Below are 25,501 nucleotides of genomic sequence, written 5' to 3' on the forward strand. Positions count from 1 at the left end.
ACATATATGTATATAGCTAACTTTCATTATTCCAGGACTTTTCATCCAATTTCTAGTTTAAGCTAAGCCCCTGACTTGTGTTTTTCCATCATTTAACTACTTGTGAACATCTTCACCAGAAAATGGACTGAGGCAGACAAACTCAATATTCCAAACTATTCTGTGATTTGCCAGGAATTCTGGTAGAATGTTGGTTTGGGAAGGTTGAAACTGCGGCATTGACTAAATTGTCTGACAGTGTGACAGCCCTTGTCTGACAGTGCTTGAAGATATTTAAAGAAAACAGGGATTATATTTTCTTTATCCTTGTATCTCTCCTGTGCCTAACAGTGTACAATTATCCCTTCCACATCATAACTTTCCCCATCATGGTTTCAATATATTCCAGGACAGTATAAGAAATTAAATGGGAGAGGTTGGCTACGTGGCACAGTGGATAGAACTCCGACCTTGGAGTCAGGAGTTCAAATCCAGCTTCAGACACTTGACACTAGCTGTGTGACCCTAGGCAAGTCACTTAACCCAAATGCCTCCCCCCCCCAAAAAAAAAGAAAAAAGAAATTAAATGAAAATTTTGGGGAAATTTTGAGGAAGCCACAGACTACACACAAAGACTAGCAGATGACACAGAAACTAAGTTTAGAAACTCAGAAATGGATAAAATATATGTATATTATTATGTAATATCAACATATTTTATCTTTTAATGCCATAACAATTCGGACTTCTCTGGCACGAAGAGAGGACCAAAACATTTTAAGAGAATTTTTCAGATCCCCTAACCCTGGCAATATGGAAGGGATAACTGTATTGCTATGTAGATATTTAGCAATCGTTTGTTGAATGAATCTGTAAATTTCAATTATTTTGATGCCTCAATCCCTGAGTTTTATTCTCAGAGTTAGGTATATTCCTATGACTTTAATTCCAATTCCTGAGATCCTGTGATTCTTTGAAAGTTGTTCATCACCATAAGTAATTAAAAATTAGTGGTATATGCAAAAAAACATATCTATGTCTGGCATACCAAATATCCAATGGAATAAGGCTAATTTTTGCTGCTGTAACTACAACAACAAAGAGATAAGGAAACTGCCCTTCATTCTACATGATTGTAGAACATATTAAATTGTAAGCTACACAGTAGCCACTTTGATAGTTGTATTGAACCATAATAAAGAATGGAATAATATCACTATTCAGCTGATAAGCACTGACATGAATAAGTCCCCAAGAAGACTCACTATGGGAACTACCCTCTTCATCGTTAGCTCTACTGTTACTCTCTTCAGGACTCACTGTAAAGTACAATTCTGAGACTAACCAACTTTCCAACATCAAATCAAAATGCAGTTGTAGTACGCCTTACCACCCACCTGGTTTAGTATAGTTGTTTTAGGTCATCTGTTTTGCATAAAAGATGCAACTGTTAATATTTTGTGGCTCATGGTCTGAGCACATATCCGAAACACTTTTGTTTCCATTGCCAGACCATACAAAACACACATAAATCAAATGGCAAAAGCATTTAATGAGGACATGAAACAATGTAAATTACAAGGAAGGAAATAAAGTAAAAAAAATATTCCCTATACCCATACACAGAACAAAATCTCACACATCTTTCAAGATGAGAAGATGGAATAGAAACCTGGAAAAAGCTTATTGAAATACCTACTGGGAAAACTGACCCTCAAGGTGAGGAAACTGTCAATGGGTCTTTGTCTCCTTTCAGTATGGCCTCAGTGGCCAGGAAGAAGATAAGCTTACTTCTTTGGGAGGCAGCTAGGTGGGCCTGGCTTCAGCTTGGCTCCAGCAGCATCTATATACTGTATGGAACCTTTTTCATCCCTGTTCCTTCCCAGCTCTGGCAGCCTTTATGCTAGTGGCTAGGCCATCTCCAATTTGTGTTTCTGCTCCCTGCTCAGAGGAATCACCAACCTGAACTTGCTGGGCTCCCAGGGGTCTCTTCACTCTGTGTTATGACACTATGAAGCTTAACATTTTACCATTTTTCCCACTGCAATCATTGCCCCAAATTTATGGCAGTTTTTTTAACCTTCCTCTTTGAAAAGGATGCCCCAATAAAGAGAGCTCTTGGATTGGTGTTGTCACCATATTCTGTGGTCAGATGGATAACCTTCTGGGAAATGTAGTTCAGAGAATTTCTTTCCAAGAGCAGTGCTCTCATGGGCCCAAGTATTGTGAGAAATTAAATCCTAGGGACATGCCCATCACACACTTCTATGCCAGACTTTGCAGCTGAAAATAGCAGATGAATATGACTCATATGTTCATCCCAACATCTAATGCATTTCAAACCAAGATACCAAAACAGCACTAACTTTTGTCCAGAAAAGAGAATAGTCAAAACACTGACATTAACTGTAGACTAGTCTATATTAAAAGAAGACCCTTCCCAGTTCGGTTTGCTGTCTCATGGCTCAACTTCATCTCCTCATGGCCTGATGAAATCCTTCCAGTTTCACCATGCAATGGAAGCCTTTTAGAAGGAACAGGATTTTCATTTGCTATTAATTTCCTGATTCTGTGCAGGGACAAAAAAGTCAAGAAGGAAGTTGATGAGTTCTCCTCAAATTCATTTTGTTGTGGGTTTGTCATTCGGGTTCATCAACAGCTTCATTCCTTGCTTGTCAATGCTGGAGTTCAGGCTCTCTGACTCCTTCTCTTGTTCTGGAACACAAGTGCACCCAACTGGAATGGTCACATAATCTTCTGTGTAAACATAGCGTCCCCCAGCACAGGCTGAGGTGCGGCGCAGAATGACTGTGGGCATATATACGGGGGTACTGCGGAAATTAAAGTTTTCCTCTCCATATAGTCCCGTCAGACAGCCCTTGCACAGACAGTACGCTTCGGGCATGTATTTTGGATACCTTGTGGGATCATAGGAGATCCTGAATGGGAAAAGAAAAGAAAACAAAACAAAACAAATTAAGCAACAGATGTATTGAGTACTTTTTCCCCATCTGGAGGATATTACCTAATGAAGAATGACTATTAGCATTTGTAATCTATTTAGAATTTTTTAATGGCCAGGAGAAATAGCTGCAGATGAATCGTCATACTACATATTCATTAAGTGAAAAGGACAAGCACTGAGATCATTTGTTAAATAGATCAATAACTTTAAAAGGCCTGACAATTATTTTAGAGTACAGATTTAGTTAACATGCACACATACTCCAACCTAAGCCTTCAAATCATGCTAAATATAATAAATTACCTGCCTTTCTCTAAAATTTAAAGGGCAGAAGATGGAAATTATACGTATTGTTCATCTGATCCCTTGGAATATTTTCCTGTATGCTAGTTTTAAAAAATTTTTATGTTTTCCTAATCAGTCTATATACAGGGCAAAATGGGAACACACACACTCCCTCTTGGAGGGAGCTGTAAATGCAGCCATCTCGAGGGACAACAAGGCTTTTAGTATTTGCAATAGACAGCACAGAGTCCATCTCTTGGGCCCGTGCTGGAAACCCACACTGACCCCCCCTTTTAATTTTAGCAGAAATGCATACAAACTAAAAATTTGCCAATACAGGAGGAGAGAAACAGTATGTATGCTGTAAGTCTAAGGGTACAAGTGTGGGAGTGGGAATTATTTGGCAGACAACAGATTGCTGAGTCCAGCGGCAACTGCCAAATATTCATTCTGAATCAGAGTTAGCCAGAAAGCAATGCAGAATCCAGGTTAGCCAGAAGGGATGCTGATAATGCTACAGAAGGGTTTGCACTGAGGTGCAGTGTTTAGTGACATGAACCACCTGGCTGGGTGATTCACACAGGGACAAACAGCTGGGACGTCTTCACTGAGACCACCACAAGTTGACAGCCCCTTTGTCAGACTGCCAATGTTGGAAGTCCCTCCTCTTGGAAGGAATGAGGGTTGAATCTAGGGAACTTGGTATAAGCCTGGACTATTTAAAAAAAAGAATATTGCATCTTAAACTTTAATGCTGCATTTCCAGCATCCTCTTGTTCTCCCTTTTTCTGGTCAGGACAAAGAATCCAATATCAACATCTGAAAAACACTCACAAAAATGGAAATCTAATATTATCTCAGTGGATGATTTATTTCATGGGAAGCAATAGGGAATCCTACCCTGGACCTCAGACTTCATGCCCCGGTCCACTCTTCCACTACAAACCAGAAGGCAACCAAAGATGCTTCTGCACTCAGGGTGTAGGCTTTTCCATGTGGCAGGTGCCTCCTTGACACCCCTTCATGTGACAAAAGTTCTGTCCCATTTTCCTCTCTACTTTCAGGTAGGTCAGGTACTACTTTCAGGCAGTACCAAGTCTCCCCAACTCTTTATTTCTATGTGGCCTGCCATTGTTCAAGGTTTGTGATTCTGGATGGCCTCTCTTCCATAGATCTAAAGATCTATGATCCTCAAACTATCAAATGGATATGTGATTGCACTGATTTGAAAGTTCTCTCTAAGGAAGACTGCAATCCATTCATGCCTGGGCCATGCTGTGCACCCCTTATCTGTAGCCTTCCACGTGTTCACTAAAGGGGTCCACCTAGCATGACAAGGAAGGGGGACTTCCTCACTTTTGGAAAAGAATAGTAGCACCTACCTCACAGGGTTGTTGTAAGTGCTATGAAATGTTTATTCCCTTCTCCTTCCTCTTCATCTCCCTCTTTGTGAGGGTACCAGTGGAGCACCAGCTATCCACCTCTCATGACTCACTCTGGTAACGTGACTATCGCATCTTTTCTTCGTATCGTTACAATTCCTTGATGCCTTCTTGTACTCCTCGTCACTGAAGTTCTTCGTTAGTTTTGTTTCAGCCTACTCACACCCACCACACACCTCTACACTGCCTTCTTTGTGGTGTTCATTTAAAATTTTATAGAGACTGTTGTATTCTCAATCTCCCTACCATTCAAAAACACTAATAGAATGTTGATATTAAAAAGGGAGGTTTTGGTCATTAAAGAAGTTTTGCAATTTTCCAAATGCAATCCAGCTCACTCTTATACTTCATCAGACTTCCAAAGGGATTCAAGACACAAAAAAGGTTAAGAAACCTAGGGTTAGAACATTGAGCTATTTGTGTTTTTTTTTAAATAAGTTTTTATTGATGACTTCTATTTATTAATATCATCTTGGTTATCCCCAGTAGCTCATCCCTTCCCACTACCCAGAGAACCATCCCATATAATAAAAATAATATTTTTAAAGAAGAAAAAAATCAGGACAACTGATTGATACATGGAAAATCTGAAAATGTGCAATGTGGAGACCTCCCACCTCTGTGAAGGGGTGGGATGGAGATGTTAACTGATGTCTCTTCAGTGGAATCCTGCTTGATCTTTATAATTTTGTTACATTCACTTTTTGGTGCACGATTGTTTCCATTTATATTGTTAAAGGCATTTCATACATATATACATACATACATATACATATGTATATGTATGTATGTATAATTTTCTTGGCCCTGTTTACTTCATTCTACATCAGTTCATGTAGCTCTTTCCATGCTTCTCTGTATTCATCAGATACATAATTTCTTATAGCACAGTAATGTTCCATTATACTCATGTATCACAATTTGTTTATCCATTCCCCAGTTGACGGGTATCTACTTTTGCTATCACAAAAAGTGCTACTATAAATATTTTGGTGTATATAAGAACTTTGCTTCTGGATCAAAGGGTATAGGCACTTTAGTCCTTTTATTTGCATAATTTCAAATTCCATTCCAAAATTGTTGTACCATTTCACAGTTCCACCAACAGTTAGTGTGCCTACAACTCTTCCAACATTGACTATTACCAGTTTTTGTCATCTTTGGCAATTTGCAGAGTAGGAGATGAAATCTCAGGGTTGTTTTGATTTGCATTTTCTCTTATTATTAGTGGTTTGGGGCATTCTTTCACATGGTTGTGAATACTCTGCAATTCTTTTCAGAACTGTTCATATCCTTTGACCATTCATCTGTTGGTGAATGGCTAATGTGTGTACTTATTCATTGTTTATATATCTTGGTTACTAAGCCTTTGTCAGAGAAATTTGATACCAAGATTTTTTATTTCCCCATTAGACCACTTCCCTTCTTAGGTACATTAATTTTGTCTGTGAAGAAGCTTTTTAGTTTCACGTAATCAAAGTTATCTATTTTATCTTTTGTAATTTCCTCTATCGGTTATTTGGTTAAGAATATATGTCCTACCCATAGCTGTCAGAGGTATATGTTCTGTCACTCTTCTAATTGTTTTATAGGAGGATCTTTAATATTAAGGTCCCATATCCATTTAGAATGTATTGTAAAATATGGGATAAAGTGTTGTCAAAGCCTAATTTCTGCAGACTGCTTTCCAATTTTTTCAGCAATTTTTTTTTTATCAAATAAGGAGTTTTTTCCTAGGTGATTTGTGTTTTCCACTTTATCAAATACTGGATTACTGAATACCATTGTAAGCTATTTGACTTTATATGTTCTTTCCATTTTAATTTTCATATGCTAACATTAAATGTTTTACAATTTGATACTGGTTAAAAAAGAGGGGCTGATCAAAGGTACACAATATACAGAGGCAAAAATAGCAGCATGGTGCTTGACAAAAACTAATGGAAAAAGGACACCAAACTGGCAGAAATTAGGTTTAGACTAACACCTTGCAATATATACTAACATAAGCTCCAAATAGATATATGATATAGCTATAAAAAGTCATATCATAAATTAAAGGAGCAAGGAGGAAAGTACCTTTTAGATATTTGAACAGTTGAAGAATTCATGACTAAACATGCAATATATATCACACAAGAAAAAATGGGCAATATTGATTATATGAAATTGAGTTTTTGCACAAGCAAATCTAATGTAAGAGTTATAAGGGAAATAGGTAATAGGAAAAGTCCTTGCAGCAATTTTCTCTGACAAAGGTCAGATACAAGATACATAAGGAACTGATTAAAATTTATATGATTAAGCCATTCCCCAACAGATAAATGATTGAAGAATATGAACAGGAAGTTTTCAAAAGAAGAGAGCAATCAACAATTATACAAAAATGCTCTGAATCACAAATAATTAGAGAAATGCAAATTAAAGTTACTTTGAGGCCCTACCTCATACCTATCAGACTGGCAAAGATGACAAAAGTAGAAAGTGACAAATGTTGGAAAGAATGTGAGAAAATAGGTACACTGATACACTGTTGGTGGAGTTGTGAACTATTCCAGTCATTCTGGAATGCAATTTGGAACTATGTCCAGAAAGTTACCAAACTAACCTTTGTTACAACTCTACCACTTAGGCTTATTATCCTAAAAAATTCAAGAAAGAGCAAAGGGATCTATATGTACAAAAGTGTGTGTGTCTATGTGTACACAGATACACGCATGTATGTATGTAATACACATGTATATGTATATATACATATTTATGTACATGCATATGTACATACACATACATACATATGCATACTTTTTTCATGGGAGCCCCAATCTGGAAACTAAGGACATATCCTCATATTTGGGAATGGCTAAACCAGGGGTGGGGAAGCTGTGGCCTTGAGGCCCTTTAAAGGGCCATGTTTGAGGACCTAGAGGGCCACATGTGGCCTTGAGGCTGCAGGTTCCCCATCCCTAGGCTAAACAAACTATGGTATATGAATGTAATGGAATATTACTCTACTATTAGAAATGATGAAATGACAATTCACAGGAAACTAGGAAGTCCTTTATGAACTGATACATAACGAAGTGTTTGGAAATAAAACTATTTATACAATAATAACGTTATAAAGAAAATCAACTTTAAAAGACTTTAGAACTCTGAGCAAAGCAATGATAAATCAAAAGCCCAAAAGAGTGAAGATGAAACATACCATTCATTTCCTGACAAAGAGGTGATGAACTTAAAATGCAGAAAAACACATAAATTTACAGGTATACCTAATGTAAGAATTTGTTTTTGCCAAGTTATGAAGCTATGAATTGAGAGTTTTCTTTTTCAGATTTTTTCCCCCTTATTTGTTCGTTATGTGAAGAAGGAAAAGAGGTAGTGAGAGGGACAGATTAATTTTTAAAATGCTTATCAATTGAAAAAAGATTTTAAAACTTATAAAAAAGAAAAAAGTTTTCTTTTTCTATGCCACATTTCATTTGCATACCAGGCAAGATATGCGGGTGGCGGTGGGGTGGTTTGTACATCAGTACAAATCTCATGTAAAGATTTTAAACTGTCTTATTTATCCTGTCCTGTCTTCTCTACTCCCCTTCTATGTTCTCCCCTTTTATCCCTTCCTTCCTTTCACTTTTTTCTTCTCATTTCCACTTTCCTCTTTTATTCCCTTGCTGGGAGGCAGAAATGTTTTCACTGGGGCAGATGGCTTTCCTTAGCCCTAACTACAAGAAATGGGAGGAACAATTCTTGGCTACAAAGAGAAAACAAACGACAAGAAAGCTCATTGTTATCCACTACGGTTACTCTGAAGAAGTTTTGATGTCTCAGGAGCAGCCATTAAACTACTGCCCATAAGAGTTTTCATCTTTTAACACCATCAGAATGAAATATCTTACCCCCCCATCATAATGTTTTAGAGAAATGTGTCATTTTCAAAACACATGATTTCTTTTCTAGTTTTCTTTCAAAAGACAGAAAACAGTTTAACTGTCATCAAGGTTCAGATAGGGCTCACCTTCATCTCAACAGACAAAGAAATATAGTCCTGGACAAGGAGGGATCAGAGAAGATTTTTTTTTTTTTGCAAGTGTCAGGAAAATTCCAGGAAAATAATGCCTCTGTCTTTCAGCATAATTTAGTAGGTGCTTGGCATAAGAACATACTTGAAATAAATCAAGTTTTTCCTCTGAGAGCTTCACACAACCTTCTCACTGGCCATGAATGAAGCTTGGCATGTGTGAGTGACAGCTGGCACCGCTTAATCCTAGAACAAAGGGTACATCCTCTGGGGATGATTAGAGGGGATGGAAACTGAGCTCTGAATAGAATGAGTGACAGCCAAGTCTGGGGAGAAAAAAAATACAAGTTCAGGAATTTTGAACTTCATAAGGAGCAATTTTTCAAAAGAGAGGGATAAAATTCCAGGAGACTATGAGGTGCATTCCCTAGAGCAACAAGAATCTTCCCAATGTAATTGACTCATAATTTGATATCAAAATAGAAGCATCACTTAAGAGCAGGGACTCAAACATTTTTTTTTCTATCATGGATTCCTTTGACAGGCTCATGAAGCGTATGGACCCAATGTTTTTAAATAAAATACATAGGATTATAAAAGAAATCAATGATTCTGAAATTCAAGTGTCAACTTTTAAAAAAAAAGTTCATAGTCTTTAAAGAACCTTTTCATTTCTTTTAGATAACTTAACTCCCTTTCCTCTTCCTATTTCATTCTGAGCCCAACTTTTCCATTTTCACTGACTTTCCAAAATATATCCTAGTGGACAAGCTCTAATCATTGCATATCTAACTATATGACATAATATGGAAAATAGGTATTCTTTATCCACTTGATTTTTTGTTTGAATGGTTATACCAAACTCTGGTGAGTGGTTACAGATCTCTTCCAGGAGGCTCAACATTCTAACGCAACATTCCATGACTTGATGCAACCTACAAATCAGAGCATCTGAAGACCTCACTACTTATAGGGAATCCCTCTTCAACTATAACTCAACACTGGATCTCCTCCATGAGAGCGGTGAGCACCTTTGGCAAGCATGTTTTATGCTTTCCCTGATACTTATGATGAGTATGGTGCCTCTGTTTACACCTTTCAGGGAATCTTGAATTATTGTGTGAATGGGGAAATAATCAGTTAGAAGATTGCTTTTAAGACGGTGTTTTTCTCTACAAAAGGAAATGCCTTTTTGTAATCCACAAACAATGAGCACAAAGGGATCTTGTAGTCTTTACATTTTTTAGTCAATTGTGTAATGATAAAGAAATGATTTACTGAGCAATATCACTGGAAAAGGCAAGCAGGTACTTGCTTTTTCCCTACTTATGCTCTTCCAAGGATTTAACCGTCATCCCTAGGTGGATGTCTCCCAGATCTCTATATCCAGTCCCAGTCTCTCCTCCAAGCTTCAGTGCTGCCTCACCAGTTGCCTTTTGGATACTTCAAACTGCATATCTCAGAGGGATCTTAAACTCAACAGTCCCAAATTGAATTTATTATCTTTTCACTCAAACATTTCCTTCTTTTACATTTCCTGCTTTAGGGCAAAAGCACCACCATCTTGCTAGGTTCTAAGCTTCATAACCTTGCCATCATCCTGTACTCACTGTCCCTCACCTCACATAAGCCAATGAGTTACAAAGCTTGCTATTTCTGCCTCTACAGCATGTCTTCTGACCTCTTTTCTCCACTCACAGTTACCTACCATCTCAGTTTAGGCTCTCATCACCTCTTGCCTACATTATTTTTAACAGCCTCCTCATGATCTCCCTGCCTTACACTTCTTGCCACTCAAGGTCATCCTATAAAATGGTACCAAAGAAATTTTTCTTAAGTGCAAATCTGATCAAGTGACCCTTCCAGTCAATCAGCTCCTCTGGCTTTCTACTACCCCTGAGACCAAACACAGCCCTCTGTTTATCTTTTAAAGCTGCTCATAACCCAGCCCCAACCAATCTTTTCATCTCCACTGGACATTGTTCCTCCTCTTGCATGGTGTGATCCAGTCAAACTGGCTTCTCAGTTCCTCACACATGACACGCTATCTCACCTCTACATGTTTTCACACCGGCAAAACTTACTTGAAATGCACTTCCTCTTTGCCTCTATCTCATCCAGTCCCTCTCTTCCTTTAAGGCATAGCTCAAATGCCAAAGCAGCAAGCTTTTCCTGGACCTTCCAACCTGTAGTACCCTCCCTCCCAGACTACCTGGTGTTTAACTACTTTGTATATATTTGTATTTATTTACTTTGTATTTAGGCTCACTCTCCCTATATCTACATTTGTAGAGACAGCATAAATATATATTTACCTGTATATATTTGTATACAATATTTATATAAGTATATATGCATGTGTATATATACACAAGAATATATGTATATATACAGCATATAGATTTATTTATATATGTACACATTAATATGGATTGCATATATATGTATACTGTGTATACATACACACACATATACTTCTTGTCTTCCTTATTTGAATGTAATGAGTAGGAATTGTTTCATTGTTTGTACTTGTATCCCCTGCACCTGGCATAATGCTTGTTGATTGATTATCAAGGATGCTCTTGGTGTAGATGATTCTCATAAAAGTTTGGCATAACTAGGAAAATAAGCATTTATTTCAATAGTTGTTGATATTCTTGTCTTTTTTTGGTATTAATTGAGGGGTTTTTTCCCCCATGTCTTAGTTATTTTCCCTTCTTTCAGATACCTGGTGACTCAGTCCTCAATGTCGTTACAGTTATGTCACCTCCAGGACAGATCTCCCCTATGTACACTTGGTCTAATCCAACTTTCCCCATCTTTCTTCACTTTAGTGCTGTTCCAATGGATTTTACAAGCACCCCTGGCACCGGGATGTCAGTTAGAATGCAAGTGTGGTGGCTTGACACTATCCTTGATGGTGAAAAAAATTTATTATAAAAATCACAGCAGATGTTTTTCATCATTATTTGGTTTTTTTGTTCTTCCATTTCACCCTTAAATGCCCTGAGGATGATTTTGCTTAGTTGGGTCTTTATGCAAACTGATTTCATCTTCTACTTTCCCCTACTTTCTGAGGTGATACTGTTTCTAATCTTCGAACATCCTCTTCTGTAGGATTTTACAAACAAGCTAATATTCTAAACAGATGGCAGATTCTTCCTTAAGTGTAAATTTGATCACGTCACTCCCTTATTCAATCAATACCACTGGTTTCCTATTGCCTCTAGATCAAAATAATAAGATCAAAATATACTTGGTTTAGTTTTTAAAATCCTTTACAACCTGGACCCAATTTTTTCCAGCATCATTGTACATTATTCCCCCTCCTAAGCCCTACTATTCAGCCAAACTGGTTTTCTTTCTGTTCCTCACACACAACGCTCCATCTCTTAAGTCCAGGCCTTTGTACTGGCCATCTCCCATGCCTCGAATTCACCGCCTCCTTGGCACTGTCCACTCAATGTCCAATTGGCATCTGTTCTCAAGAATCCCTCTCTTTCTTCATAATATAGTATAAATACTTATAACCTTTCACATGAAGCCTTTGCTGATTCCCCCCAACTACAAGTGTCCTCCTTTTCCAACTAGCTTGTATTTAAATATTTATATTTATTTTATTTACATGTATTCTTAATATGATACATATGTATATGTACACATATGCACACACACTTTGAGAATAATAATAACTCTGTGGGCAATAATATAGGGCTATGCCTGTAAGAAGCTGCTAGGGTACAGGTGTGAGTAACATCATGATGAACAAGAAGACTAAAAAGGCCTGCTCTGCTAGAATGGAGAAGAGTCCCAGCAAGGAATACAAAAAGAAACAACAATGCTCACAGGTGTTCCCCTTCTTTCCCTTTGTCCTGGGCTGGTTCACACACGTCCCAAGGAATTCTTGATTCATTCAGGGTATTAATCTCTTTCTTCCAAGTGGTCCTTTGGTCTACAAGTATAAATTGGAGTTTGACCCATGAGCACCCAAATACCAAACCAGCAACCCACAGGATCATAGAATCATAGACTTGGAGCTGGAAACGGCCTTAAGGGTCCTCTCGTACAATCCCTTCATTTTACAGATGAGAAAATTGAGTCCTACATAGGTGCAGTGACTTCTCCAAAGTAAAGAGCAAAGGCAGGATTTAAGTCCTCTGACTCCATTATAGCATGGTGCCTGGTATACTACACTTAAAGGAATATGAAAGCTTGATCAGGATTTTATTCTGAGACCTCCTGCATCTTAAGCAAGGATCATTTCCTTACACCAAAAACCCACTTCCATATCCTAGCATATTAACTATCCTTACATCTCATTTGGCCAGAAATGTCATAACCTTTCCACCAAGGAAGGGAGTGAGGAGACTGGGAAGTTACAGCTAGCTTCCCTCTACTGAAAATGATGGCTGAGCCCCACCCTCAGCCTATTCATCACAGCCAAAGATCTTTGGTGAACAGTGCCAAGGAACTCTGAACAATATCTTTCTGGCTCTGGGAGAAAACTTCAGACATTAGGCTTTCTCATGAATGTCTTTTTAGAGGATGTGGAAAAACCTCCCTGGTTTTGTAGCAAGGTCTGACACTGAAGCAAATGCCAGGAGGCCAACGACTCTCCAGGCAGTGCTGTAAGAACCCTGGGGGCTTTGGGAAATGCTGGGGTCCAGCTAGAAGTTTCTCTTCCAAGCTACTTATACTTATATGGGCCCCATAATTACTCTTGGGGCCCATTCATACAAAACTCCTGTGTGTGGCTCGAGCTTCAGTGAACTCCATTTTATTCCCTCCCCTTCCATGAGAAAAAAGGTTAGGCCAGTCCCTAGGCTGATCCAGAGACTAAGACTAATTCTCATGAGGCCCTTAGGTCACCACTGAAAAAGACACAAATAAGTTGGCTCTAGAACCAACCAACTGGGGCTGCCTGGACAATATAAGCTGCTTGAGAGAAAGGCCCGTGTATATCCAGCACCTAACACAAAACTTTTCATTTCATAGGCTCAGGCCATCAAATCACAGATTTAGAGCTGGAAGGTGCCTCAAAGGTCAGTTATTGCAACACTCTTTTTATTAATGAGTGAATTGAGGCTCAGAGAAGATTAATGATTGTCCACAGTCATACAGAAGGTACGTGGCAGAGCTTGGGATTTAAACCAAGTTTCTCTGACTCCAAATTCAGTGTGTAGTAGGTATATAATAAGGGTTTACTGAACTGAATTGAGTTTTGATTGGCACAGCCCAGAGCTTGGATCCCTGGGGCTTAAAATGAACAAATTTCAGAGTTGGAGGGAATATTAGAGATTACATAGTACAAGCTCTTTCTTTCACAGATTAAAAAATGGGATTTGAAGTGGTTCAATGATTTAGGTAAAATAAAAAACAAACAAACAAACAAAAAAACCAACTAGCCATTGGTAGAACTGAGACTAGAATCTAGGAGTCCTGATTCCTATTTCACTGCTCTTTGAACCCTACAGCAGACTCAGCCTTTACTCCCTTAACAACAAGGCAGAGGCAGAAGAGTGGGGAGCCAAACATGACTGGAATCACTGATGCCTTGGCAGTCAGCTATTCTTTGGACAAAGTAAACAGTAAACCCACACCAAAGTAAGCCATTTGTTTCATGTCAAGTCCACATGAAAGGTCAAGTTCAGGATCATAGGCTCAATCACAAGACTGGGAGAGAGCAGAGACCTCACAGAAGAAACACTTGGAACAGAACTCTAGAAGGGTGGATTGGCTGTTTTTAAGTCAATAAGAAGGAGTATCTTTGGATTTTTTTCTTAGCTACAAGAGTCATTTTGCATTCAGTGTAGATGGAAAATGTCGCTTTGAGGGAGAAGCAAGACCCATGCTAACACCTTAAATCTACAGTTAATTATCCCTTCCACATCACAACTTTCCCCAATGAAGTTTGGCATAAGAAATTAAATGGGAATTTCGGAGGGAGTTTTACAGAAACCACAGACAACATGCAAAGGCCAGCAGATAACACAGAGCCTACGACCAAATGCTTAACAAATTTTACAATAAGGTACTATAAACACCCCATGAAAAAAGGAAAAATTCAGACTTCTTCTCTAGTATGAAGGGAGAGCCAAAAATTTTTACATGGATTTTCCAGATTGCGGGGGTGCCTTGTCCCTAACTCCCACGACATGGAAGGGACAACTGTACACTCATTTGATGTGTCCATCTGAATTCTGGTTACCTCAGGGTAACCAGATCAACTACCTGTTCTCCTTTGGGTAATGAAGGTTTAGTCTATCTCAATCCAAGGCTGACCAGTTGATGCTCTGGCACAGGTCTTAAGAAAGAATGAAAATCATCCTTCTATCAACCTGGCTCATTCCTTTCAATCCATGCCAGGTGATTATCAATATTTAAACTGTCATTTGCCCTTTTCATAGCCACTTATCTGCCTCTAGTGGTGAAAAACTCCAGCTTCCACCTCCAACCTTGCTTCCTAACAGGTATGCTCCTGGAACCATCTCACTTTAGGTGTGAAAATATTGAAAAAGGTTGATGGGATAAAACTTTATCACCTTCAATCTCTGGCTCCTGTATGAATGCTTAAGTAAAGCTGAAAATTTACAGAACATGAACACTGAGCCGCAGAGAGTGACTTTGATTTGAGGACAAAAGGCCTCAGTCCCATGACAATGCTACATTACAACGCTTCTATTTTTGCTTTGCACAATAGTGATATAAAAAACAACACTTTGATGTTGTAAGATCAGTTACTTAATGGATTTGAGCAGCTTAGATAACAAATAACTCATAGAATAATAAATTTAGAGCTGGAAAAGACCTCAGAGGTCATTTAATCCAAGCCCCTGATTTTATATATGAGAACTCTGAAAGCCAGAGAGATTGATTTACATGTTTGGGGTCACACGAGTAGTCAATGGTAGTGCAGGATCTCAGGTTCTGTGACTTCAGATTTAGCATTCTTTTAATTGCACTACCTCAGGGATGGGGTATGCTTCAGCCAAAGACCGGCTTGGCTTCAGAAATACAAGATTTCTGAAAGAAGCTAGTTTGCCTCCCCATAGTACTAAGTTAGCACTTGGTGGTCAGCCACAGAAACTCACAAAGACCACTAAGGTGCAGTGGCCTGTAATGGGTTTCATTGGCAGTTTTAACTCTCTAGCATGTATTCCTTGTAACACAGGTGGACCAAGTTGCTGTTCAAATTCAGAAGCAGGCCATCAATTTCTTCCTTTTCTTTTTTTCATCGTTACGATACACATAGACAGAAAAGGCCAGACTCATGCCCTATTAGAGGTTCCCAGCAGGTGTTGAGGGGAAAATTACTTTTGTCCCCTAAATTCAGAAGCCCAAATTAACTGGAACATGTGTCTACTTCATGTACCATAATGTCATTGGATTCTAGAAATGGAAAAGACCTTTGAGATCATTCAGTTTAACTTAAACCTGAATCTCCTCTAAAAAAATATTCCTGACATGAAATCTACCTGAAGATCTTCAGTGATGAAGAACTCACTATAGGATGGGGGAGTGAAAAGAGTTTTCTCTCTGTATTTGGGGAAGAGTTGGGGTCAAATTCTGCCTCAAACACTTACTATCTATGTGATCACCCTTCATTCATTGTCTTTCAGTTACATCAGACTCTCTGTGACCCCATTTGGGGTTTTCTTGGTAAAGACACTGGAGTGGTTTTCCATTTCCTTCTCCAGCTCATTTTACAGAAGAGGAAACTGAGGCAAACAGAGTTAAGAGATTTGCCCAAGGTCACACAGCTAGTAAGTGTCTAAGGCCAGATTTGAACTCAGGAAGATGAGTTTTCCTTACTGTAGGTGCAGCACTCTCTCTACTGTGCTACTTAGCTCTGCTTAAGAAAACCACAAATGGGGTCAAAAAGAGTTGTACCTGACTACACACCCATAGGCAAGTCATTTAACCTTTCCAAGAGTCAATTTCCTTATCTGTAAAAGGGGGATAATAATATCTGTAGTGAGACACAGGGGGGTACAGTGCATATGAATGGCAAACTTTGTAGACAGGAAAACCTGGGTTCAAGTATTGCCATTGACATAGATTAGCTGTGTGACTATGGTCAAGTTGCTTAATTTTTTAGCACCTGTGGCAACTTTTTAAGACTATGACCATTGATGAGTTTCCAGTCTGCATCAGTAGAGGAAATGTCTACCTTGGGAGCTCCCCATACTAATAAAATCACTGATCTGGATATTTAAAAAAAAAAAAAAGGGGGGGGGGGGGGGGGGGGGGGGAAGACCTCTTTCAGAACTTTGTTCTACAGGGCTATGGTGCTGGGCCTGAAGTCAAGAGGATATGAGGCAATTAGGTGGTGCAGCAGGCCTGGAGTCAGGAAAACCTGAGTTCAAATTCGGCCTCAGATACTTCCTAGCTCTGTGATACTGAGCAAGTCACTTAACTTCTACCTGCCTCAGTTGCCTCATCCGTAAAAGGGGGATCATAGTAGCACCTACCTCCCAGAACTATTGTCATGTGATACCATGACATGCAAGGGAACTGGATTTAAATGAGGGAGGACTATGCAAAGTTACCAGTCTCACTTTCACCTCTGGAGCCATCTGAGTCCAGTGGCAAGATACAGATCAGGAAGACTGGAGGTGGCCCTGTGAGGATCAAATGAAATATTTGTGAAGCACTTAACATAGTGCACTTAATAAATGCTTATTTCTTTCCTCTTTCCTTCCTTCCTCATTCCTTCCTTCTCTCCTTTCTTCCTTCCTTCCCCCTCCTCTTGGTGCAAAAACATCAGTGACTATGAATGCTAGGAATGGCAGATTACTGAATGATAAGCCTCTAGGCTTCAGGGAGAGGCAGAGCACTAGGAGGCCCACCTCTGTGACTGACAAGCTGACTATGTGATCTTGGACAAGTCATTTAAATTTTCTTGGTCTTCATCTTCTCCAACTGTAAACTAAGGGTATTGGACAAGATGATCTCTAAAGTCTCCTTTAAGGGCAGCTGGGTAGTACAGTGGATAGAGCACTGGCCCTGAAGTCAGGAGGACCTGAATTCAAATCTGGCCTCAGACCAAACACTTGATACTTACTAGCTGTGAGACCCTGGGCAAGTCATTTAACCTCAATTGCCTAAAAAAAAAAAAAGTCTCCTTTAAATAAGAAGCTACATGTTTTGGGGAAGTCTGGAGGGAAATCTGCTACCTCTTGAAAACCACCTAATAGCCTGATATAATAAGAATCTGAGTGGCATATTTCATAGCGGTTATTCAACTTTACTTCCTCCTCCCCACCCAACCTCTTCCCGGATCAGTCCTGCTTGTTTCTCTGATTTTTCTCTGTTTACACACTTGCTGAAGTTTCTTCCTGTTGAACTGTTTTCAGGCTGAATTAAGAGTAGGAAATCTGCCCTGGAAGACTAGCAAATAAAGCCTAGAAATAAGTGATTGAACATGATTCATATTCAAGAGAAAAGCTCTCTTTAGATTTGCACCACAAGTTATTAAAGGAACTACTGAGATTATTTAGATTGCTGGAATGTGTTTTCTCTTAGTATTTCAACATAATTGCGTGACTGGCCCTATTCAAAAAGCAATAAGCTGGAATGTTTGCAATGAATAGGAGTCTTTCTAAATATATCAATTTCCTTTAATCCCTTACTAAGCAATCAAGTTGGCTTTATTTAGGTATTTTTGTTTTTAAAACTGAACAGAAACAGACATCATGCCACAAAGTAAACGTGATGGTATTTTTATCTACCAGGAAATTGCACAAAACAACCTATCTACATCATCTAATATTTGGTATTTTTCTCTTAAGAAAATCCTTGCTTGTGCACTGGGTCATACTATCCCTGAGGCAGAGTCAGTTTGATTTTCATCCAAATATCCTGGATATGGAAAAAATATCCCAGAATAGTCTTCACTGAGCTTTGGAAGGAAAGACGCTTTTCCCACCAGCATAATGGCAACACTGGCAACAATCTAAATTTGCTTTCCACAAATTTCCAAGCAATTCATTGTACCAATGGAGAAAATACCATACTATCTTTGCTGGTGTTTTTGTAAGTGATACTCTTTATTTTGCTAGTTCAAGTAAAAGGCGTTTTTCTCACTTATTAATAGACATCTTAGTTTAGCCAGTGCTTTTCTCTGAATCCATTCAGAGCCCTGAACCACATTTCTAGGAATCTTGCTTCTTCTCTCTTCGATTTTCTCCCTCTTTTGTTTTTAAAAAAAGTTCTTTTTGCCTTATTTGGATCAGATCTGAGCCACGGGAGGCCTAATTCCAGTTTCTCTCATAAAACCACTGCCTCTACATTCCCTCCCCTACACAGTAAGCTATTAAGAAGGTTCAGAAATGGACAACCATCCCCTACCCCCCACCCTGAAAAAGTGTGTTGAGAATCCTATGACATTTCTAATGAACAGGATGAAGTGGTCCCAGATCTCAAAGTCAGCTAATCATACATTTTGTTCCATATTGCTCAGTTGATTTAAATACTTTTTAAAAGTTCAAGGAATCTATAACACATTACATATTTATGGGAAGTATATACATTCTGTGCCATCAGTTGGATAGGGTCCGAGTTAAGGCAGCACAGCTGTGAAATCACTGGAGGCTCTGTTAAAACTATACAGGAATGTCTATACTGCTTTTGCTACTGATTCTCCCAGCCCTGAACAACTTGTTCCTCTCTTGGCAGGGGTTCACTTCACAGATGATAAAATGGGTGCTTAATGTGTTATTTTCCTAGCATTCACTCCTTCCTCTGCCACACTGTATGGTGAATGGGGAGGAGGATTCTACCCTTCAAAAGTAGTGGTCCCTGGTCTCCCAGGTCACCATGAGCAGCTAAACAGTAAGAGAGAGCCCTCCAGGTCTAGATCAAGGGTTCTCAACATTTTTTGTGGCATGGACCCTTTTGGCAGTCAAGTGAATCCTATGGATTCCCTTCTCAGAATAGTGGGTTTTTTTTATATCTGTAAAGTAAAGTACATAAGATTAAAAAGGAAATGAATTATATTAAAATATAGTTATCAAAATATTCAGGTTAAGAACCCCTGTCTCTAGGTGAACTCAGGCCCCTAACCTTGCTGACCCCTTCCCCTTCCATATGTCTCTCCTCAAAAAAAAAGTTTTGTTCCTCCCACTCCTGCTTCCTAAAATGGTACTCCTAGACCTGAACACAGTATTCCATAAATTGCCTAGCCAAAATAGTCCAGGGAGATTAACACCCCCTTATTTTCTCATAGAGACACTGTATCTCTCTCTCTCTCTTTTTTTTTTTTTTTTGGTGAGGCAATGGAGGTCAAGTGACTTGCCCAGGATCACACAGCTAGTAAGTGTTAAGTGTCTGAGGGTGGATTTGAACTCAGGTCATCCTAACTCCAAGGCCAGAGCTCTATTTACTGAGCCACCTAGCTGCCCCTGTATCTCTTTTTAAACAGCCCAAAGTTGACATACCATACTTCTAAACTTAATACATAGATCTAACTGTATCACAAAAATTTGCAGCGCTTTTCTGTTGCCAATAGGATAAACTACCACAATCTTAGCCTGGCAATCTGGTTCTGACCTACTTTTCCAGATTTATTTCACAGTATTCCTCATTACTCACTCAAAACACTAAACAAAGAGATTCTCTGATCTCCTGCTGACCTATCTGCCTTCATGCCTGATGTACTCTACACTTCTGCTTACTGAAACTCTCTTTCTGCACAGGTCAATTGAAGGGCCACTTCTTTCTAGAAGCCTTCCCTGATTCTTCCAGCTAACAGTGAACTCTTCTTCCTCAAATATCTTGGAGGATTTTGTCTGGCTCTCTTTGCCCTTATCAGAATTTATCATGTATCACATTTACCCCAATATGTCTTATCTGCTCTATTATACTGTAAGCCCCAATGACGGAAAAGATCGTGCTGTTTTTTCAGTTTAGGATGCCCAGCACCACACACAGTAGGCATTTAATAAATGTTCGTCGAATTGTGGAGGACTTTCTAGGTTGCACAGTGGATGGCATGCTGGGCCTGGAATCAAGAAGATTCATCTTTCTGAGTTCAAAACCAGCCTTAGACATTTACTAGCTGTGTGACCCTGGGCAGGTCACTTAATCCTGTTTGCCTCAGTTTCCTCATCTGTAAAATGAGCTGGAGAAGGAAATGGTAAACCATTCCAGAATCTTTGCCAAGAAAACCCTAGCATGAGGTCACACGACTACAAAATGACTCAACAACAATCATGCAGGGATCGATGTCATGATGGGGATGAGCAGCGGCAGCGGCAGATCTAGAATCTAGTTCTGTTAGTTGTGTTCATTTCTTGCAGTGAAATATACCTGATCCCACAGGAAGGCATGCTAACCTCCTCTGTGTCATAGACCCCTTTGGCAGGCTGGCAAAACCTCTGGACCCCCTCTCAGAATAATGGTTTTAAATTCATAAAATAAAATACATGGGATTACAAAAGAAACCAATTATATTGAAATAAAGTCATCAAATATACCCACATATGTACAGTTCATGAACACCAGATTAAGAACCCTTGACAGGGGGTATGATTCACCTTACCTGGCCAAAGTGTTTACAAAGTTGTATTTTACATGGTGATTATAATAACCATTGCCAAATAACTCTAAAACTTGTGTTTAGTGTCCTACAAAGCACATAAAATAAGTGGTTCATAATTTCCAAGGGAGAAATTCAACGCATTTGATCTTGTCTACATTGATTAGTACACATCAACTCCTCTTACAGAGAGGTCACTTAAACTTCTGAGCCTCAAAACTCTATACAGATTTTTTTTTTTGTCTAGGCCTATAATTTCAGTGGTGTAGGGAAATTCTGTCATGTAATTTCCTTTTATCCAATGAATGTTTTCTGTGACATCCTCTAGAGAGTGCCTGGGGCATGGGAAGGGTAAGTGATTTATCCAAGGCCACATAGATGGTGTACGTCCAATACTGGCCTCATCCCCATATCTTCTTGACTTCAGGGTCTTATTGAATCCATGACTGTGTCTCTATTAAGTTATAAGTGGGTTAAAATGTGCATTGGTAGAAATTAAGCCACACCCCAATGAAATAATAAATTTCTGAGTTTTACACAAAGAAGTGTAACGTTTGGTCCCTGTCCTCTGGTCATTTACAGTTTTACATATATATCCAAAAGGCATCCTCCTCCCAAACTTTCCATACACAATCCTATACAAATAAGAAACGAGGAGTTGCAAATTCTTTTTCGTTTTCTTGAGGCTGGTTTTCTTTATGCTCTAAATTATTGAATTAATATTCTACAGCTCTGGCCCTGCCCCAGCCTTGAGCATTACCACCAAAAAAACGGAAAAACCTTTTTTCTACTTCACTTGAGAATTAGTCCACAGCGCCAAAGTTTAAAAAAAAAAAAGATAAGAGGTTCCCTAAACTGCACACTTCCCCCAGACCCAACGCTGGCTCTCGACTGGGTATCCGGGAAGGCAGAGTTTCTGCGCTCACCTGTAGGCCCATGGGGAGACGCTGTGCAGGTTGATGGGCAGTCGGTATTTCTTGTCCTGGACCAGCCTGCCCCCTGCCGGGCAGCTCACGTTGCGCTCCTTGTCCAGCGGTTCCAACTGCAGGGTGTGGTGGAAGGCGCTGAGCATGCCTGCAGCCAGCCGCCCGTACAACTGTTCTAAAAGCTCCTCGGGACGGTCGGCACAGGTTCGAGTCCGCACCGGGCGCTTGTTTACGCGCAGAGCGTCCGAGCTGAGGCTCAGCAGCATCGACAGCACGAAAACGGCCACCAGCATCTGGACCTGCAGCTCAGCGAGAGACCGGCGCAGTGTGAGGGAAGCAGATGTGTGAGCCTCTGCACAAATTCGTCCCTGATTTGCATGACCTCCCCATCCCGCGGCCGCTGCCCCGGTCCTGCTGTTGTCCGGGGATTGTCTAGGATGGAAACTCGCGGGGGACGCGGGGAGGAAGGGGAGAAAAGGAGGATGAAAGTGTGTCTGAAAGAGAGGAGGGGGAAGAGCGCGTTGGAGAGCAAAAACCCGAAATTCCCTCTTCATTCCTCTCTACCGCGAATCGAGGCAGCGGAGAAAGTGTACTTGCCTCGGTTTTCCGGAATCAGCGTAGTAGTCCTTCCCCTCACCCCTATTCATTACTTTCCTCCACACGCCCTTTTTCGCGTGCTTCATTTGGTTGGGCTGTGCGTAAGGGGACCGTGGCAAAGCTCCCAAGCCCACTTCAAGCTTTGCTGGGGTCGGAGGAGGAGGAGGAGGAGAAGTAGAAGGTTCCCCCCCCAAAAAATAGACACACACACCGCCCCCATTAGTCCGCTTACCTTCCCTCGGGACATGGTGCTGGGATGCTGAGCGCTGGATGCCGTGAGCGGGATGACGAGCGCGGGATGCGGGCGGAGACGGGTGAAGGCAGCGGCGGACGGGGAGCGAACTTCGTGCCCTGAACTCCGCTCCCTCAGGGGAGAAACTGGAGAAAAAGTTGGAGGAGTGCCCCAGCGCTCACTGCCTCTCTTCTGGCCGCCGATGCCAGGAACATTTCGGACACACACACACACACACCACTTAATTTTTCAGTCATTAGCTTGCTTGTTGAGGCTCCGAACTAACCCCGCGCGACGCCCCCTCCCACTTGCAGGGCGGGACATGAGGACCGCAGCAGGAGCAGCCTGCCAGCCTGGAGTTCTGAGTAATGGGTGTGTTTGTGTTTGTGGATGGGGGAGGGGGTGAGGAGGTGACTGTTGTGTGGGCGTCCTACCCAGTAATCACCAAAGTAAGAGGTCCCAAGAAGGGGGTCCTCTGAGAGGGAGGAAGTTCCAAAGTGGGAAAGATGCACTTCCCCATCCTTGCCCATCACCACCATCAGTGCTTAGTTCCTTGAGAGCAGCCTTTAATTTTTTTTAAACTATTCCCCACCCCCAACGGCCTTCAAGTGCCTAGCACAGTGCCTGGTGGGTAGTAGTAGCTTAACGATGGCTTGCGTTATGAAGTTGATCTAATTTAACTGGAGGTTCCTGAGCTGGGTGACTAACCCGGGAACCAGAAGCACCTGACAGAAAGCTCCAGTTCAGCTATTTCAGACAGGGGAAGTTTGAACCAGAAAGATGCCTGGAGTCTCAGGTTTTCCTTCCGGCCCTAGTTATATGTTATATTGAATTGAACTTTACAGCTTCTAATGGCGTCTGGGTGGCAGCTGTTTACCTGGCATTCTTCTGTCCCTCTGTGCATCCTGGAGAGAGCTCACACACATAATTTCATGCACTTTGGGGTCTGGACTTGGAGCAGCATCGAGGAGCTTGTTGAAATATGGTTAGCTGGGATTGTCACTTTCCCAAATTCCAGGGCAGATTTCTAGGGCTCTTCTGTCTAGTTTTGCTCACCACCAGCCTTGCATTTGTACATTGCCTCTCAGACAGCTTCTCAAAATGATAGGATCATAGATTTTGAACTGGAAGAGACTTTTAGAGGCCATTTTGCTCAACCCCTTCATTTTATACAAGGAAACAAACCTGAGCTTCAGGGACAGGGTTCCAATCCAAGTCCTCTGATTCCAAAGATAATTTTTTCACATGGCTGTTGATAGCTTGGATTTCTTCCGCTAAAATCTGCCTGTTCATATCCTTTGACCATTTTATCTGTTGAGGAATGGCTCTTATTTTTAATTAATTTGAATCAGTTCTTTATATATCTTGGAAATGGAATCTTTATCAGGGAACCTTGCTGCAAAGATTTTTTTCCCTATGTTTCTTATCTAATTTTAGCTCCATTGATTTTGTTTGTGCAAAATCTTTTAAATTTTATTTAAAAACAATTTTTCATCTTATCTTCTGGGATCCTCTCTATATCTTGTTTGGTCTTGAAAAACATGCTTGTGCTGCCTGTATCTTAACTAGGTGTTGTGAAGAAAGAGCTTTAGGAATAAGGTGAATTACTATCTCATAAGATAACATAAAAATTATTTTATGAAAACAATTTATTTTATGAAAATCTAAAGTTATAAGGAACTTGGTTTGAGTTTGGTACATGCAGTTCAAAATGTCCAATAGGCATTTGGTGACCTATGAGTAAGAGCTCAGTAGAGAGCCTAGGAGACTGTTTTTTGCCTTTCTTTGTGTCCTCAGTGCTTAGCATAGTGCCTGACAGATAGTAGGCACTTAATAAATGTTTATTGACCAACTATAGCTTGCTTTTCATTCAGACATTTAAATAGAGCTGATTATATTGGAGCATGTGTTTTGGCATGAGCCAGGAAGAATGCTCCTCTCAGTAAACCTTAAAGGGTGCAATTCTGCCTTTTGGCACTTTCTCTTTTGGGCTATTGAATTTGTAGGCACTCTGAGCCAGTCTATTGGACTTCAAGTGAGCTCAGAGCAGTGTATCTCCTTAGTGGGAGAGGACACCTATCCCAATGCCCCCTGGACCAGTGCTGGACTGGTATTATACTTTTTTCATTTAACAAGTATTTGGTGAATGCCAGCTAAAGGCTCAGTACTTGGGCTGTAGGGTGGGGGAAATGTTAGTGAGTATAATTTTTAACACAAAATAATAAAGTAAAATAAAGATTCCTGTTAAGGGGCAGCTACTGAAAGAAATTTCACTGCCAGAAAGTGTAAGAAAGCATCATTTCCCACCCCGTCCCCTCCCTCAAGCTATGGTAGATGCTTGCACATGGCAAGCAGCCCATGTCCTGCCTAGGTAAACCTGGGCCTGGAACTTAGCCCCTGGCTGCCTCTTCTACTTGTCTCCTACTGAGCGTAGGAGACTGAACATTGATCATGAGAGAAAATGACTACCACCAGGAGGATGAGTTCAAGCCATACCAGAGCACACAGATCTTGAT

General features: G+C 40.3%; 1 protein-coding gene across 1 annotated transcript; it reads right to left on the minus strand.

Annotated features, from left to right (window-relative positions):
• Positions 1-1,539: 1,539 nt before the first annotated feature.
• IL17D (interleukin 17D) lies at positions 1,540-23,060 on the minus strand. The gene is made up of 3 exons (XM_027835212.1): positions 22,986-23,060; positions 22,157-22,455; positions 1,540-2,918 (listed from the first exon to the last, which is right to left on the minus strand). Exons 1-3 carry the CDS (start codon positions 22,998-23,000, stop codon positions 2,600-2,602), a joined length of 633 nt encoding a protein of 210 aa, XP_027691013.1. The 5' UTR covers positions 23,001-23,060; the 3' UTR covers positions 1,540-2,599.
• Positions 23,061-25,501: the final 2,441 nt, after the last annotated feature.

This window comes from Vombatus ursinus, unplaced genomic scaffold, assembly GCF_900497805.2.
Source record: "Vombatus ursinus unplaced genomic scaffold, bare-nosed wombat genome assembly UNPS02014813.1, whole genome shotgun sequence".
Lineage (NCBI taxonomy): Eukaryota > Metazoa > Chordata > Mammalia > Diprotodontia > Vombatidae > Vombatus > Vombatus ursinus.